Source organism: Ranitomeya imitator, chromosome 6 (genome assembly GCF_032444005.1).
Source record: "Ranitomeya imitator isolate aRanImi1 chromosome 6, aRanImi1.pri, whole genome shotgun sequence".
Classification (NCBI taxonomy): Eukaryota; Metazoa; Chordata; class Amphibia; order Anura; family Dendrobatidae; genus Ranitomeya; species Ranitomeya imitator.
Window position 1 is genome coordinate 17255682 of NC_091287.1, and position 19682 is coordinate 17275363.

The window sequence follows — 19682 nt, forward strand, 5'->3', positions numbered from 1 at the left end:
TTTTCACCCCCTCCCCACCAAAAAATGTGATCAACTTCCACAGCTATATATTTAGCAACGGACTGCAAAGCCCTAATCCCTGACTAAAGATTGTTAGCTCCTCCAACTCTTTCTTCATCCCTGTTCTTTTATAAACCTTGATGATGTCATACGGCCAGCCAATCACAGTAATGCCTAAAACAACATGGCTACAGCACTACATTGATGCACAAGCAATCCAACCATGCTTGATGGCTGTGTAACAGGCGCCAAACGTGTGGCGGGGATTTGCGTTTGAAATCGAGCACCTGCTAATGCTTTCCGAGTAACAAGTACATCCAAGCACCCAGTGATAACCGTGTATGACCAAGCACATTCGCTCATCCCTAATAATAATATATATTGGGACTATTTGGCTTTCCGTGCTCACTACCTTTATGTGTCTGTGTTTTTGTGTTTTTAATTGTTTTTAAATTGTTTGGCACTTTTTGTTTCAAATAAAGCCATCTTTTATTGTCCGTCATATTTGGGTGTCCACCATTATTCTGAGTAGCTTTTTTCCTAAAATTTGCAAATCTTTTGTTACGCAGTCAGTAGTACCAAACCAATCTTCATATAGGGCAGCACGGTGGCTCAGTGGTTAGCACAGCAGCCTTGCAGCGCTGGAGTCCTGGGTTCAAACCCCACCAAGGACAACATCTGCAAATAATTTGTATGTTCTCCCCGTGTTTGCGTGGGTTTCCTCCGGGCACTCCGATTTCCTCCCACATTCCAAAGACATACTGATAGGGAATTTAGATTGTTCCCGACAGGGACAGCGATGATAATGTGTGCAAAACTGTAAAGCGCTGTGGAATATGTTAGCGCTATATAAAAATAAAGATTGTTATTATTATATACATTATTTGTAGTGCCAACTAGGGTTGAGCGACCTTGACTTTTTTAGGGTCGAGCCGGGTTTCGCGAAACCCGACTATCTCAAAAGTCGAGTCGAGTGAAATCGGCCGATTATGGCGAAAAGTCGAGGATCGACCGAAACACGAAACCCAATGCAAAGGCAATGGGATTTTTTTTTTCTCTCTCTCTCTCTCTCTCTCTCTCTCTCTCTCTCCCCCTCTCCCCTCCGTCCGTCCCTGAACTGAAAAGCTGGTGTTACACAGTGCAAATCGCTACAGCGCACAAGCGACAACATGGCGATAGGCGTCCACGCCCCTAAGACCTATGTCATCACTCTGCCCACGCCCCTTCATTGGCTGAAAAAAATGGCGCCAAGCGCGTCATACGAAACGCGACTTTGGCGCGAAAGTCGCGTACCGCATGGCCGACCCCACACAGGGATCGGGTCGGGTTTCATGAAACCCGACTTTGCCAAAAGTCGGCGACTTTTGAAAATGAACGATCCGTTTCGCTCAACCCTAGTGCCAACTATTTTCTTTCTGTAGGAGCTTCTTTGTTATATTGCGCACCATGGACAAAGGAACACCCAGATCTCTGGAGATGGACTCGTAACCTTCAGATTGTTGATATTTTCAACAATGTTGGTTCTCAAGTCCTCAGACCGTTCTCTTCTCCTCTTTCTGTTCTCCATGCTTAATGTGCACACACAGACACACAATGCAAAGATTGAGCCGACTGCTCCCCTTTATATCTGGTTTCAGGTGTGATTTTCATATTGCACACACCTGTTACTTGCCACAGGTGGGTATGAATGAGCATAACAGGCTTGAAACAAAGTTGTTTACCAACAATTTTGGAAATGTGCCAACAATTTTGTCCTGCCCATTTTGGGTTTTTTTTTGTGTGAAACTATGCCCAATTTGCCTTTTTTCACTGTTTTGTTTTGTGTTTCAATACACACAAAGGAAATAATCATGTGTACAACAAAACATGTGGAATTGCAATAATATTCTTGGAGAAAAACTTCATTTTCTGGAACAATTTCAAGGATGCCAACACTCTGTCCATGACTATATACTGTATATTCATAAATGGGGTCTAGCAAGGAAAAAGGGAAAACTTGTGGCCTTGGCACTGGAGGAACATTGATGGAGACAGTCTTGGACTTTTCTCATAATTGGACTGTAAACCTTCCTGATTTTACACTCTTCCAGAAAGACCGGGCAAATGGGAAAGGAGGAAGATGAGGACGTCTATTAGGAGAGATATGAAAGTGAGTGCGACAATAGGAGAAAGTGAGTGCGACAATAGGAGAAAGTGAGTGTGATGATAGGAGAAAGTGAGTGCGACGATAGGACAAAGTGAGTGTGACGATAGGAGAAAGTGAGTGCGACGATAGGACAAAGTGAGTGTGACGATAGGAGAAAGTGAGCGTGACGATAGGAGAAAGTGAGTGTGACGATAGGAGAAAGTGAGCGTGACGATAGGAGAAAGTGAGTGCGACGATAGGAGAAAGTGAGTGCGACGATAGGACAAAGTGAGGGTGACGATAGGAGAAAGTGAGTGCGACGATAGGAGAAAGTGAGCGTGACGATAGGAGAAAGTGAGCGTGACGATAGGAGAAAGTGAGTGCGACGATAGGACAAAGTGAGGGTGACGATAGGAGAAAGTGAGCGCGACGATAGGAGAAAGTGAGCGTGACGATAGGAGAAAGTGAGCGTGACGATAGGAGAAAGTGAGCGCGACGATAGGAGAAAGTGAGCGTGACGATAGGAGAAAGTGAGCGTGACGATAGGAGAAAGTGAGCGCGACGATAGGACAAAGTGAGTGTGACGATAGGAGAAAGTGAGTGCGACGATAGGACAAAGTGAGTGTGACGATAGGAGAAAGTGAGCGTGACGATAGGAGAAAGTGAGTGCGACGATAGGAGAAAGTGAGTGCGACGATAGGACAAAGTGAGGGTGACGATAGGAGAAAGTGAGTGCGACGATAGGAGAAAGTGAGCGTGACGATAGGAGAAAGTGAGCGTGACGATAGGAGAAAGTGAGTGCGACGATAGGACAAAGTGAGTGTGACGATAGGAGAAAGTGAGCGCGACGATAGGAGAAAGTGAGCGTGACGATAGGAGAAAGTGAGCGTGACGATAGGAGAAAGTGAGCGCGACGATAGGACAAAGTGAGTGTGACGATAGGAGAAAGTGAGTGTGATGATAGGAGAAAGTGAGTGCGACGATAGGACCAAGTGGGGGTGACGATAGGAGAAAGTGAGTGCAACGATAGGACAAAGTGAGTGTGATGATAGGAGAAAGTGAGTGCGACGATAGGACAAAGTGAGTGTGACGATAGGAGAAAGTGAGCATGACGATAGGAGAAAGTGAGCGTGACGATAGGAGAAAGTGAGTGCGACGATAGGAGAAAGTGAGCGTGACGATAGGAGAAAGTGAGTGCGACGATAGGACAAAGTGAGTGTGACGATAGGACAAAGTGAGTGTGACGATAGGACAAAGTGAGTGCGACGATAGGACAAAGTGAGTGTGACGATAGGACAAAGTGAGTGTGACGATAGGAGAAAGTGAGCGTGACGATAGGAGAAAGTGAGCGCGACGATAGGAGAAAGTGAGTGCGACAATAGGAGAAAGTGAGTGCGACGATAGGACCAAGTGAGGGTGACGATAGGAGAAAGTGAGCGTGACGATAGGAGAAAGTGAGCGCGACGATAGCAGAAAGTGAGTGCGACAATAGGACCAAGTGAGGGTGACGATAGGAGAAAGTGAGCGCGACGATAGGACAAATTGAGTGCGACGATAGGACAAAGTGAGGGTGACGATAGGAGAAAGTGAGCGTGACGATAGGAGAAAGTGAGCGCGACGATAGGAGAAAGTGAGTGCGACGATAGGACCAAGTGAGGGTGACGATAGGAGAAAGTGAGCGCGACGATAGGAGAAAGTGAGTGCGACGATAGGACAAAGTGAGGGTGACGATAGGAGAAAGTGAGCGTGACAATAGGAGAAAGTGAGCGCGACAATAGGAGAAAGTGAGCGCGACAATAGGAGACAGTGAGCGCGACAATAGGAGACAGTGAGCGCGACAATAGAAGAAAGTGAGCGCGACAATAGGAGACAGTGAGTGCGACAATGGGAGAAAGTGAGTGCGACAATAGGAGAAAGTGAGCGCGACAATAGGAGAAAGTGAGCGCGACAATAGGAGACAGTGAGCGCGACAATAGGAGAAAGTGAGTGCGACAATAGGAGACAGTGAGTGCGACAATGGGAGAAAGTGAGTGCGACAATAGGAGACAGTGAGTGCGACAATGGGAGAAAGTGAGTGCGACAATAGGAGACAGTGAGTGCGACAATGGGAGAAAGTGAGTGCGACAATAGGAGACAGTGAGTGCGACAATAGGAGACAGTGAGTGCGACAATAGGAGACAGTGAGTGCGACAATGGGAGACAGTGAGTGCGACAATAGGAGACAGTGAGTGCGACAATAGGAGACAGTGAGTGCGACAATAGGAGAAAGTGAGCGCGACAATGGGAGAAAGTGAGTGCGACAATAGGAGACAGTGAGTGCGACAATAGGAGACAGTGAGTGCGACAATAGGAGACAGTGAGTGCGACAATAGGAGACAGTGAGTGCGACAATGGGAGAAAGTGAGTGCGACAATAGGAGACAGTGAGTGCGACAATGGGAGAAAGTGAGCGCGACAATGGGAGACAGTGAGCGCGACAATAGGAGACAGTGAGTGCGACAATAGGAGACAGTGAGTGCGACAATAGGAGACAGTGAGTGCGACAATGGGAGACAGTGAGTGCGACAATGGGAGAAAGTGAGTGCGACAATAGGAGACAGTGAGTGCGACAATGGGAGAAAGTGAGCGCGACAATGGGAGAGTCATATTGTGAGGAGGGTGAGATGTTGCTCCTGGAATCTCTCTCCTTAACGTTGAAAATGCAACACGACGAAGGAAAAATTGTGGAATGCCCTGGAGCTAGAAAAGGTGCAAAGAGCCAAAAAACTGAAAAAAGGCACAGAGGATATTAATTGTGAGGAAAGACTAAAATAATTATTTTTAGTTAGTCTTGAGAAGAGACATCGGAGGGTTAACATGATTAATTATACAAGTATGGCCCATAAACAATGTATGATCAAAAGCTGTTTTATGCAAACCCCCTCAAAGACCAGGCTCTCACTCTGCCTAGAGAAGGCTTCTTTACCATAGAACTATTAGTCGACCTCAGGAGCCGGTCACAGCGGGAACCGTGGATGGGTTTAAATGAGGCTGTAAGTGTAACTTGCAGATTGTGAGCCCTCGCGGGCTATGTCCCTTTCCATTTCTATGTCCCTTTCCTTTTCTATGTCCCTTTCCATTTCTATGTCTCTTTCCTTTTCTATGTCCCTTTCCATTTCTATGTCCCTTTCCTTTTCTATGTCCCTTTCCATTTCTATGTCCCTTTCCTTTTCTATGTCCCTTTCCACTTCTATGTCCCTTTCCGTTTCTATGAAGTAAAAATGGACCGGTCATATGAAGCGCAAGCGACACAGTTCAGCTAGTATTAAAAAGTCTTCATTTAATATTTCCACAATGCGTTTCAACGGAATAGTTCCGTCTTCTTCAGGTGGCAGTTATACATAGAGTAGGACAGGGGAGGTATATAAAGAACAGCAAATGAAAATTAAGAAGCAATTTCTAAGAACACCCACATAATTAAAAATGCAAATTATAGCTGCACTAACAAAAAAACAAACCAAAAACCAACACACAGATACATATACATGGCTGCACTAGTATAAGTAAAGAGAAAACCAACCTAACAACAATTTAAAGAATTAAAACAATGTACACAAAAAATTATAACGACGTACATACACGTGCACATATTGTGTGACTTTCTCAATTGTGAGGTTTAACCCCTCAGGAGCCAGCGTGCCGACTTTGAAAATCCAAAAACTCTTCCAAATCCTCTGGAATCCGGTCAATTAATTCAACTTCTTTTAGTGCCCTAGAGAAAAGTGTTTGGAGAGACTATGTAACATGAACCCATTCCGGATATTATGGCGGTGCTTATTGAGCCTAGCGTGCATCGTCTGTATCGTCCGACCGATGTATTGCCAACCACAAACACACTCATCAATTAAATAAATAACGTAACAAGATTGGCAATTTACGTGGCAGTTAATTTTAAAGCTGGTGCCTGTGGTACGGGATTTCAATTCACGCACCCCATTCAATATAGAGACACAGCATAAGCACTTCGAGGTCCCACATGCAAAACATCCCGGATTGGAATTTGTCCTGGCTGTAGGGGGAAGTGAGGACTTGAGAGTTCTGTTGCTAGGGGCAACAAGATTCCTAAGAGTTCGATTTTTCCAAAAAATCGTTCTGGGTTGTGCAGGTATGTGTGTAGATAGTACGGGGTCCCCTTTCAGGATAATCCAGTATTTTTTAACAAGATTACGTATGGTGACATTGGATTGGTTAAAAGTAGTGATAAGACTCCAGTTCACTAAATCTGAAGATTTACTTGGCCTGATCTCCCTAGATTTTATGTTCTCCATGCATTTCCTTTGTGTGAATGCTCTAGCCCTGGTGAAGGCATCACAACCAACTTCTTAGGGTAGCCTTCACTCCTGAAACAATCTTTTATAATCTCGGCCTCCTTAGAGAAATCGGTGTCCTCCGTACAGTTCTTCCTGATCCTCCAATATTGCCCGTAAGGGATGTTTGAGATCCACGTAGGGAGATGGCCACTGGTGAGGCGGAGGCAGCTATTTACATCCACCTTTATGAAGTGGGTGGAGGTTGAAAACCAACCAGATAGATCGACGTGCACCAATAAATCCAAAATTGGATCATTGTAGTGGGTATATTAACTGTGAATTTGAGTCCCTGGAAATTAGAATTAAGCGATTGAGCAAAATCAAGTGCTTCCCGTTCAGACCCAGTCCATAGGATGAAGAGGTCGTCAATGAAGCGACGGTACATAGCAATTTTACCTAACGCCAGTGGGGACTGCGCGATAAGACAGACTCTTTCAATTTCTATATCCCTTTCCTTTTCTATGTCCCTTTCCTTTTCTATGTCCCTTTCCTTTTTTTATGTCCTTTTCTATGTCACTATCCGTTTCTAGGTCACTATCTGTTTCTATGTCCCTTTCCTTTTTTATGCCCCTTTCCTTTTCTATGTCCCTTTCCGTTTCTATGTCCCTTTCCGTTTCTATGTCCTTTCATTTTCTATATCCCTTTCCTTTTCTATGTCCCTTTCCTTTTCTATGTCCTTTTCTATGTCACTATCCGTTTCTATGTCACTATCTGTTTCTATGTCCCTTTCCTATGTCCCTTTCCGTTTCTATATCCCTTTCTGTTTCTATGTCCTTTCCTTTTTCTATGTCCCTTTCCGTTTCTATATCCCTCTTTCCTTTTCTATGTCCCTTTCCGTTTCTATGTCCCTTTCCGTTTCTATATCCCTTTCCTTTTCTATGTCCCTTTCCTTTTCTATGTCCCTTTCTGTTTCTATGTCCTTTCCTTTTCTATGTCCCTTTCCTTTTCTATATCCCTTTCTGTTTCTATGTCCTTTCCTTTTTCTATGTCCCTTTCCTTTTCTATATCCCTTTCCTTTTCTATATCCCTTTCATTTTCTATGTCTTTTTCCGTTTCTCTTTAAAGGGGTTGTCTCCTACTTTAAGAGAAATTGCTAATTCGTACCGAGAGATGCAAAATATATATATATATTTTATTCACAAAGCAGACCCCCCCACGCCTCCATAATTTGTACTGTGCTCCCTGCCGGTCTCTTCGCTCCCTTTCCTGGTGGGGCCGACAGGTGACCTCTGCAGCCAATCAATGGCCTCCGATTGACTGCACGAGTCGCATTTGGTCAAATCTGGAAGAAACAGGAGATTTTTCTCTTACTTTTCCGCCATCTTATTATGTAATATAAAGTACTGGACAGCCCCTTTAAGGTTTCTTTCTTTTTTCATTTCCTTTGTCTTCCATGACATTTTTCCTTTTATTGTTTGTTCCCTTTTTACACTCTCCAATTATCTGGCACGACATCCCCTCCATCGGGATCATCCGTGTATTATAGCGGTATAATATCCAGATGTTAAACACCGGCGCTATTATATAACATGGAGGTGAAGGCTTTATACCGCGCACACAGTGGAGCGCACGTCTCCAGAAATACAGAGTATTATATATGGTAATCGTCCTCTGATTATTTCTAGGACTTTTCACCTTACCGAGCCTTTATTACCGCCTGGTCCCCGCCCGGTATGGCGCTATCCCCCTCCGCAGAGCCTGTATAGAATAGATCTCCTGCTATTGTCAGAGACATCTGGATCTTTTCAACCAAGACAGGAAAAAGCATCTTCCCATTATCAGGATGGGAGGCAAATTCAGAAGCGGCAGTGACAAGCCCCAGGACCCCGATCTGGGCCATAATAAACCAGCAGAGCTACTACAACCACCAGCGGACACAATCGTGCCACAAAACCTCATTTATAAGGAGCTTCCATCTATTCTATTAGTCTGGAGCCGCCAAGAAATTAAAGACGCTTTGCAAATTTCCCAACTTTTCCAAAGTAAGAAAAAAAAAAGTGGTCCGCCTGCCAGCAAAGGGGGAGACGGCCCTTTCTACTCACCCATCGCCCAGATAAGGAGCGGCTTAAATGCAGAGGAAAAGTACAAGAAAATTGTCAGCAAGCAGAGATCTTGCAAATGGGATTGCGATACAAAGGATATTAGAAAGTTTCATAACTTTCCGTCCTTGAGGGATTAAACGTCACTTCCACGGCACCGGACCGTCCCTTTAATTCTAACTCTACATTCATCTTGCAGCGAATGGGGACGAGAAAAGGCAAAGCGTCAACGGCTTCATTGTGACCCTGGGGAAGGTGAAACGCCCGGGGTTTACCTATCTCTCCGGGGTAATGTGCATTAGGGTCAGTTAGGGAGATGGGAGTTAAGAGGTTCTGCAGCAGGCGGCGTCTTGGACATGGATCTTTAGCCAGATGCCGCAGAACCTCTTTTAAAATAGGAAATTAAATTGCTATTTATTCAAGTATTTGCTGAGGGTATGATGGTGGGAGAGAAGGAGGAGAATGGACCAGGGGCACGGAGAGGAGCAAAGGAGGAACAACCACGGGGGAAAAGCAATCAGCACCTAAGGGAGAAGGACGTGCAGACTATACAGATCACACCGCTATACAGTGCTCATATCCTTTATTTATTGTCCTTGCTTATAGTACCGCCGGATAATGTACAGCGCCAATATATTACGGACATTTCCTACCAAATAATGGTGCCCAAATAATACTGTCATATAGAGCTGAAATACTACAGCATTACAGCGCCAGAATATTACATCCACACTGTGCCCAAATAATGCTGTCATACAGTGCACACATAATACCGTCATACAGAGCCCAAATAACTGTCATACAGTGCACACATAATACCGCCATACAGAGCCCAAATAATGCTGTCATACGGTGCACACATAATACCGCCATACAGAGCCCAACTAATGCTGTCATACAGTGCACACATAATACCGCCATACAGAGCCCAAATAACTGTCATACAGTGCACACATAATACCGCCATACAGAGCCCAACTAATGCTGTCATACAGTGCACACATAATACCGCCATACAGAGCCCAAATAACTGTCATACAGTGCACACATAATACCACCATACAGAGCCCAAATAATGCTGTCATACAGTGCACACATAATACCACCATACAGAGCCCAAATAATGCTGTCATACAGTGCACATGTAATACAGCCACACAGAGCCCAAATAATGCTGTCATACGGTGCACACATAATACCGCCATACAGAGCCCAATTATCATATAAATACTGTACTGAAACATTACATCAAAATAAGACATCCACACAGTCACCAAATGACTCTCATACAATGCCTTTGTAACACAGCCATAGTGCGCAAAAATATTACAGAAATACAGTAGCAGAATATTACATCCGCACATTATCCAATTAATACCGTTACACAGTGCACATGTAATACTGCAATAGTGTATATAATACTGTCATACAGTGCTAACATATCCCAGTCACACAATGTGCTAATACGTGGGAGAGAGCGATGCAGAGTCTCTACCAGGGACATTGGGTATTGGGCGCCTCTGGCGGGGCAGGGAGGTATTGGGCGCCTCTGGCGGGGCTGGGAGGTATTGGGCGCCTCTGGCGGGGCTGGGAGGTATTGGGCGCCTCTGGCGGGGCAGGGAGGTATTGGGCGCCTCTGGCAGGGCAGGGAGGTGCCGTCTTGCACTTTTCCTGCCTCCGTCACTTTATGCAGGAGCTGGAATGTAACTGCCGCAGTGTAAATATTTGTGCCATTACTGTATCCATGGGACGTACACAGTGTCCTGGATTTACAGGCTGCGGAGGATCAACCTCAGGATCCCGGACCTGATGACATTGACACCGCGCTCTAAATATTCCTGAGCAATGGTCCACAGTGCGGCCATGTGTCTCCATGAATGTCTGGGGGGGATGCGAAGAGCAGTTCATCACCGCTCTCATATAGCGCCAGAAACAGACGGAAAGTCAGCCTGAAATTCCAGCGCAGATTCATATCCTGGCGGAGATTGACATGCTAAGCATGCCGAGATGAGGAGACTTAAAGGTTTACAAAGTCTTGGATTAATATGAGGATCAGAACTTTCCTGCGCACTCTCAGTAACGCGCTGCTTCATGTCACCAAGATGTGATATTCCTGGTGGAGGAACCCGGATCACACGAGGATTGTAGAGAAGCAGTGATGAGATCGGACCCCGCCTGCAGGATTCTGTGTGCTCTGTTTGCAATAAAACGTGCGCGCACTGCATCTTTTTCAGGCAGATTTTCACCTGGAACGCACCTGAAAACGTGGTAAAAAAAAACAACTAAAATGAATGAACACTTGCGCTGCAATGTAAAAAACAGCGTGCTGTGCACATGATGCTTCTTTTTTTTCTCCACTTATGAATTCCAAAAAATACGAGGCGGATAAATAAGTGCCCAGGAGATTCTGGCAGTTTCCGTTTGGAAGCCTCTCACTATTTTATATGTACGGATGTATTAAAAGAATGACGCTGGCATCAAAGTTTGCTGCAAAAACTCCACAGGTGTGCCAGCTTCTGCAGAACGCAGTGTGCACACGCCCTTAATAACACTCAGAGCTTCCCTGGACTACGCACCAGATTTGCTCCATCTGGTTAATCATTTTTTGATGATGTGTTTTGTATCCAGTAATTCGATGACTGCAGCTCCATCTCCCTCTTCCCCCTATAATGAGTTTTACCGACAGCTTGTTAGCTGCTCCCTATTTCCCCCTCAGTAAACAGTCATATACACACTATTTAAGAGACTCTGCAGCTCCATCTCCCTCTTCCCCCTATAATGAGTTTTACCAACAGCTAGTTAGCTGCTCCCTATTACCCCCTCAGTAGACAGTCATATACTCACTATTTAAGAGATTCTGCAGCTCCATCTCCCTCTTCCCCCATAATGAGCTTTACCGACAGCTTGTTAGCTGCTCCCTATTCCCCCCTCAGTAAACAGTCATATACACACTATATAAGAGATTCTGCAGCTCCATCTCCCTCTTCCCCCTATAATGAGCTTTACCAACAGCTTGTTAGTTGCTCCCTATTCCCCCCTCAGTAAACAGTCATATATACACTATTTAAGAGATTCTGCAGCTCCATCTCCCTCTTCCCCCTATAATGAGTTTCACCGACAGCTTGTTAACTGCCCCCTGTTCCCCCCTCAGTAAACAGTCATATACACACTATTTGAGAGATTCTGCAGCTCCATCTCCCTCTTCCCCCTATAATGAGTTTCACCGACAGGTTGTTAGCTGCTCCCTTTTCCCCCCTCAGTAAACAGTCATATACACACTATTTAAGAGATTCTGCAGCTCCGTCTCCCTCTTCCCCCTATAATGAGTTTTACCGACAGCTTGTTAGCTGCTCCCTATTCCCCCCTCAGTAAACAGTCATATACACACTATTTAAGAGATTCTGCAGCTCCATCTCCCTCTTCCCCCATAATGAGCTTTACCGACAGCTTGTTAGCTGCTCCCTATTCCCCCCCCAGTAAACAGTCATATACACACTATTTAAGAGATTCTGCAGCTCCATCTCCCTCTTCCCCCTATAGTGAGTTTTACCGACAGCTTGTTAGCTGCTCCCTATTCCCCCCTCAGTAAACAGTCATATACACACTATTTAAGAGATTCTGCAGCTCCATCTCACTCTTCCCCCTATGAGTTTTACCGACGGCTTGTTAGCTGCTCCCTATTCCCCCCTCATTAAACAGTCATATACACACTATTTAAGAGATTCTGCAGCTCCATCTCCCTCTTCCCCCTATAGTGAGTTTTACCGACAGCTTGTTAGCTGCTCCCTATTCCCCCCTCAGTAAACAGTCATATACACACTATTTAAGAGATTCTGCAGCTCCATCTCCCTCTTCCCTCATAATGAGCTTTACCGACAGCTTGTTAGCTGCTCCCTATTCCCCCCCCCAGTAAACAGTCATATACACACTATTTAAGAGATTCTGCAGCTCCATCTCCCTCTTCCCCCTATGAGTTTTACCGACGGCTTGTTAGCTGCTCCCTATTCCCCCCTCATTAAACAGTCATATACACACTATTTAAGAGACTCTGCAGCTCCATCTCACTCTTCCCCCTATAATGAGTTTTAACAACAGCTTGTTAGCTGCTCCCTGTTCCCTCCTCAGTAAACAGTCATATACACACTATTTAAAAGATTCTGCAGCTCCATCTCCCTCTTCCCCCTTAATATAACAGTCACAGCTTGTCTTGTAGCTACTGTCTACATCTCGACTAGTGATTCATTACAGAACACCCAATGACGCTCAGGCATAATTTACGCTAATAATAACCTCCCTGAGCATCCAGCATCTTATTTTTACCTTCTCCTACTTGGCTCTAGCATTATACTTCTCTGGTATTGGATCAACCACATTTTCTGGCTCTTCAAGGGCGTGTGCACTAATTGTCCCTGACTCCACCCTTCTCAATGTCCCTGACTCCACCCTTCTGACTCCACCCTTCTCAATGACTCCTCCCTTGCGGAACTTTGTCCAAGCAATAAATTACTTTTTATTACCTAACGTCCCACCTAAACGACCACAAGCCATTTCCATCGGACACTATTCTGGACATGTGACTCGGTGGGTTGCCATCGGGCACTATTCGGGATATAGGACTCGGTGGGAACATCCATACCTGTTACCCTTTGACTCTGCTCCCTGGTGTAGTCCTAAGCCTAGTGATCTAGTGGATTCACGTCTCCTGTTCACCTTCTTACATAATTATTCTGATTCCAAGATGAGCGCAACCTTGCTATTCATTTTAAGTTCTAATTTCTTACATTCTGTTCTCCTAGATACTGTTTTCGGGAACAAGTCAGCCATGTTTTCTAATCCTGGACAGCCCCTTTAAGGACGTTTGTAAACAGTTGATACATGTGACAAGTGTATGAATACAGCATTAAACAGCGGGGTTCCGGAATACCACAGCGCTTCACGCTTTCTCCTGAACTCGGTTTCTCCACAGATGCATGACGTTTCGCCCTGTTGGACCTTCCTCAGAGGCACATAGTACCTGAGGAAGGTCCAACAGGGCGAAACGTCATGCATACTCTGTGAGATTATTTTTTTGTACACGAGTGCCCAGTTCTGTCTTCATTATTTTACTGGATGGGACACTACTTGATCTAGGAGTGCCTTATCCCAATTTGCGTCTGAATGTGACCGCCTGGGATTTGTGGTACTTCTGGCTGCTGCCTGGCCTCGATATCAGTCGCCTTGCGTTGTTCCCCATTACGGTGCTGCAGCTTGTCTGGCGCTTTCCTCCCCTCCTTCCTCTTTTGGCTCCGAGCGAGAATGATTTACACTCTGTGCTGAAGTGTGAACTTTCCACTTGCTGCAGAAGATTCTACATTTCGGAGAAGTGCAATGTGGAAATAAATAAGTAAACAAGTCTCCGTGTTCTCTGCGGCAGCGTCGCCATCCCGGGAAATAGCCGAGCTCATTAGCAGCTTCCCTGCGGCAGGATTTCTGCACCGGCCGCTGCTAACGAGGACACTGTTTAGTGGGAAATTCTATTAGATATTTGAATTATATCTTTTATACTACTGCTATTTTTCATTATTAGATTTTATTGTTAATATATTAGTTATATAACTGTTTTATTTTTAGCATATTTTTTACAAATATATTTTTTTATGTTCTAATGTTTTTTTTACTATTAAAATATATATATATTTTTTTAGGCTTATTATAGTACATGATATTTTAATGTATTTTTTAACTGTCGGCATGGGAAAATAGAAGACGTATAGTCTCCCCCTGAAATTTACTTATTATTTTCATAAAGTTTATATAATCTCATGATACTGTTTAATAGTCAGGTTTTGTTTTGAATAATTGAATAATATATCTTGATTGCAGTGTGGTACAGAGCTACTAATCGCCTACATCAATATAAAGTTACATGACAAAATTCTATCTACCTGTTGCCACCACTAGGGGGAGCTCATTGCATATTGTGTTATTATTGAGTTCAAAATGAAACCAATCTGCATCCAGCTCCCTCTAGTGGTTGCCACAAGGTACTACAATACAATGCAACCAGAACCACTAAACTTCACCAAAAAAATCTGTGATCATTGCAAAGGTATAGAAAAAAAGAAAGAAAAAAAAAATATTAATCTCTCTTTGTTTTAGGATGCCCAGGAATGTGGGATAACATAACCTGCTGGATGCCTGCAGTGGTTGGCAAGATCGCTTTTATTCGATGCCCAGCTTGGTTCAGCATGATCGAGTCTGAGGATGGTATGAATCAACTGATATTACCGGTATCATGTTGCACCTTATAGTACATTTGTTCATTATGTCAGTTTTGAGGAAAGCTGGGTGGAGGCTGCAGTCAGGATCTTATCGATATTTCTGTATACAAGGAGCTCCCCCTAGTGGTGGCTGCAGACAAGACATCATCAAGTATCTCTGTATACAGGGAGCTCCTCCTACTGGTGTCTGCAGACAGGATATTATCATGTATCTCTGTATATAGGGAGCTCCCCCTAGTGGTGGCTGCAGACAGGATCTTATCATGTATCTCTGTATACAGGGAGCTCCCCCTAGTGGTGGCTGCAGACAGGATCTTATCATGTATCTCTGTATACAGGGAGCGCCCCCTAGTGGTGGCTGCAGACAGGATCTTATCATGTATCTCTGTATACAGGGAGCTCCCCCTAGTGGTGGCTGCAGACAGGATCTTATCATGTATCTCTGTATACAGGGAGCTCCCCCTAGTGGTGGCTGCAGACAGGATCTTATCATGTATCTCTGTATACAGGGAGCTCCCCCTAGTGGTGGCTGCAGACAGGATCTTATCATGTATCTCTGTATACAGGCAGCTCCCCCTAGTGGTGACTGCAGACAGGATCTTATCATGTATCTCTGTATACAGGCAGCTCCCCCTAGTGGTGGCTGCAGACAGGATCTTATCATGTATTTCTGTATACAGGGAGCTCCCCCTAGTGGTGGCTGCAGACAGGATCTTATCATGTATCTCTGTATACAGGGAGCTCCCCCTAGTGGTGGCTGCAGACAGGATCTTATCATGTATCTCTGTATACAGGGAGCTCCCCCTAGTGGTGACTGCAGACAGAATCTTATCATGTATCTCTGTATACAGGGAGCTCCCCCTAGTGGTGACTGCAGACAGAATCTTATCATGTATCTCTGTATACAGGGAGCTCCCCCTAGTGGTGACTGCAGACAGGATCTTATCATGTATCTCTGTATACAGGGAGCCCCCCCTAGTGGTGGCTGCAGACAGGATATTATCATGTATCTCTGTATATAGGAAGCTCCTCCTAGTGGTGACTGCAGACAGGATCTTATCATGTATCTCTGTATACAGGGAGCTCCCCCTAGTGGTGGCTGCAGACAGGATATTATCATGTATCTATGTATATAGGAAGCTCCTCCTAGTGGTGGCTGCAGACAGTATATTATCATGTACCTCTGTATATAGGGAGCTCCCCCTAGTGGTGGCTGCAGACAGGATCTTATCCTGTATCTCTGTGTACAGGGAGCTCCCCCTAGTGGTGACTGCAGACAGGATCTTATCATGTATCTCTGTATACAGGGAGCTCCCCCTAGTGGTGGCTGCAGACAGGATATTATCATGTATCTCTGTATATAGGAAGCTCCTCCTAGTGGTGGCTGCAGACAGTATATTATCATGTTCCTCTGTATATAGGGAGCTCCCCCTAGTGGTGGCTGCAGACAGGATCTTATCCTGTATCTCTGTGTACAGGGAGCCCCCCCTAGTGGTGGCTGCAGACAGGATCTTATCATGTATCTCTGTATACAGGGAGCTCCCCCTAGTGGTGACTGCAGACAGGATCTTATCATGTATCTCTTTATACAGGGAGCTCCCCCTAGTGGTGGCTGCAGACAGGATCTTATCATGTATCTCTTTATACAGGGAGCTCCCCCTAGTGGTGACTGCAGACAGGATCTTATCATGTATCTCTTTATACAGGGAGCTCCCCCTAGTGGTGGCTGCAGACAGGATCTTATCATGTATCTCTGTATACAGGGAGCTCCCCCGAGTGGTGGCTGCAGACAAGACATCATCAAATATCTCTGTATACAGGGAGCTCCTCCTACTGGTGTCTGCAGACAGGATATTATCATGTATCTCTTTATACAGGGAGCTCCCCCTAGTGGTGGCTGCAGACAGGATCTTATCATGTATCTCTGTATACAGGGAGCTCCCCCTAGTGGTGACTGCAGACAGGATCTTATCATGTATCTCTGTATACAGGGAGCTCCCCCTAGTGGTGGCTGCAGACAGGATGCTATCATGTATCTCTGTATACAGGGAGCTCCCCCTAGTGGTGACTGCAGACAGAATCTTATCATGTATCTCTGTATACAGGGAGCTCCTCCTACTGGTGGCTGCAGACAGGATTTTATCATGTATCTCTGTATACAGGGAGCTCCCCCTAGTGGTGACTGCAGACAGGATCTTATCATGTATCTCTGTATACAGGGAGCTCCCCCTAGTGGTGGCTGCAGACAGGATCTTATCATGTATTTCTGTATACAGGGAGCTCCCCCTAGTGGTGGCTGCAGACAGGATCTTATCATGTATCTCTGTATACAGGGAGCTCCCCCTAGTGGTGGCTGCAGACAGGATCTTATCATGTATCTCTGTATACAGGGAGCTCCCCCTAGTGGTGACAGCAGACAGGATCTTATCATGTATCTCTGTATACAGGGAGCTCCCCCTAGTGGTGGCTGCAGACAGGATCTTATCATGTATCTCTGTATACAGGGAGCTCCCCCTAGTGGTGTCTGCAGACAGGATCTTATCATGTATCTCTGTATACAGGGAGCTCCCCCTAGTGGTGACTGCAGACAGGATCTCATCATATATCTCTGTATACAGGGAGCTCCCCCTAGTGGTGACTGCAGACAGGATCTTATCATGTATCTCTGTATACAGGGAGCTCCCCCTAGTGGTGGCTGCAGACAGGATCTTATCATGTATTTCTGTATACAGGGAGCTCCCCCTAGTGGTGACAGCAGACAGGATCTTATCATGTATCTCTGTATACAGGGAGCTCCCCCTAGTGGTGACTGCAGACAGGATCTCATCATGTATCTCTGTATACAGGGAGCTCCCCCTAGTGGTGACTGCAGACAGGATCTTATCATGTATCTCTGTATACAGGGAGCTCCCCCTAGTGGTGGCTGCAGACAGGATCTTATCATGTATTTCTGTATACAGGGAGCTCCCCCTAATGGTGACAGCAGACAGGATCTTATCATGTATCTCTGTATACAGGGAGCTCCCCCTAGTGGTGACTGCAGACAGGATCTCATCATGTATCTCTGTATACAGGGAGCTCCCCCTAGTGGTGACTGCAGACAGGATCTCATCATGTATCTCTGTATACAGGGAGCTCCCCCTAGTGGTGACTGCAGACAGGATCTTATCATGTATCTCTGTATACAGGGAGCTCCCCCTAGTGGTGGCTGCAGACAGGATCTTATCATGTATTTCTGTATACAGGGAGCTCCCCCTAGTGGTGACAGCAGACAGAATCTTATCATGTATCTCTGTATACAGGGAGCTCCCCCTAGTGGTGGCTGCAGACAGGATCTTATCATGTATCTCTGTATACAGGGAGCTCCCCCTAGTGGTGACAGCAGACAGGATCTTATCATGTATCTCTGTATACAGGGAGCTCCCCCTAGTGGTGGCTGCAGACAGGATCTCATCATGTATCTCTGTATACAGGGAGCTCCCCCTAGTGGTGGCTGCAGACAGGATCTTATCATGTATCTCTGTATACAGGGAGCTCCCCCTAGTGGTGACTGCAGACAGGATCTTATCATGTATCTCTGTATACAGGGAGCTCCCCCTAGTGGTGACTGCAGACAGGATCTCATCATGTATCTCTGTATACAGGGAGCTCCCCCTAGTGGTGACTGCAGACAGGATCTTATCATGTATCTCTGTATTCAGGGAGCTCTCCCTAGTGGTGGCTGCAGACAGGATCTTATCATGTATCTCTGTATACAGGGAGCTCCCCCTAGTGGTGACTGCAGACAGGATCTCATCATGTATCTCTGTATACAGGGAGCTCCCCCTAGTGGTGACTGCAGACAGGATCTTATCATGTATCTCTGTATACAGGGAGCTCCCCCTAGTGGTGACTGCAGACAGGATCTTATCATGTATCTCTGTATACAGGGAGCTCCCCCTAGTGGTGACTGCAGACAGGATCTCATCATGTATCTCTGTATACAGGGAGCTCCCCCTAGTGGTGACTGCAGACAGGATCTCATCATGTATCTCTGTATACAGGGAGCTCCCCCTAGTGGTGGCTGCAGACAGAATCTTATCATGTATTTCTGTATACAGGGAGCTCCCCCTAGTGGTGACAGCAGACAGAATCTTATCATGTATCTCTGTATACAGGGAGCTCCCCCTAGTGGTGGCTGCAGACAGGATCTTATCATGTATCTCTGTATACAGGGAGCTCCCCCTAGTGGTGACAGCAGACAGGATCTTATCATGTATCTCTGTATACAGGGAGCTCCCCCTAGTGGTGGCTGCAGACAGGATCTTATCATGTATCTCTGTATACAGGGAGCTCCCCCTAGTGGTGGCTGCAGACAGGATCTTATCATGTATCTCTGTATACAGGGAGCTCCCCCTAGTGGTGACTGCAGACAGGATCTTATCATGTATCTCTGTATACAGGGAGCTCCCCCTAGTGGTGACTGCAGACAGGATCTTATCATGTATCTCTGTATACAGGGAGCTCCCCCTAGTGGTGACTGCAGACAGGATCTTATCATGTATCTCTGTATACAGGGAGCTCCCCCTAGTGGTGGCTGCAGACAGGATCTTATCATGTATCTCTGTATACAGGGAGCTCCCCCTAGTGGTGACTGCAGACAGGATCTTATCATGTATCTCTGTATACAGGGAGCTCCCCCTAGTGGTGACTGCAGACAGGATCTTATCATGTATCTCTGTATACAGGGAGCTCCCCCTAGTGGTGGCTGCAGACAGGATCTTATCATGTATCTCTGTATACAGGGAGCTCCCCCTAGTGGTGACTGCAGACAGGATCTTATCATGTATCTCTGTATACAGGGAGCTCCCCCTAGTGATGGCTGCAGACAGGATCTTATCATGTATCTCTGTATACAGGGAGCTCCCCCT

At 45.7% G+C, this 19682-nt stretch overlaps 1 protein-coding gene across 2 annotated transcripts in view; it reads left to right on the forward strand.

The window, feature by feature from the left end:
* ADCYAP1R1 (ADCYAP receptor type I) overlaps positions 1-19682 on the forward strand; it is a 292904-nt gene that overhangs the window by 147389 nt on the left and 125833 nt on the right. For both annotated transcript variants that reach the window (XM_069729249.1, XM_069729250.1), the window contains exon 4: positions 14651-14758. In XM_069729249.1, coding sequence (XP_069585350.1) covers positions 14651-14758 — 108 coding nt within the window. The remainder of the gene's footprint in view (positions 1-14650; positions 14759-19682) is intronic.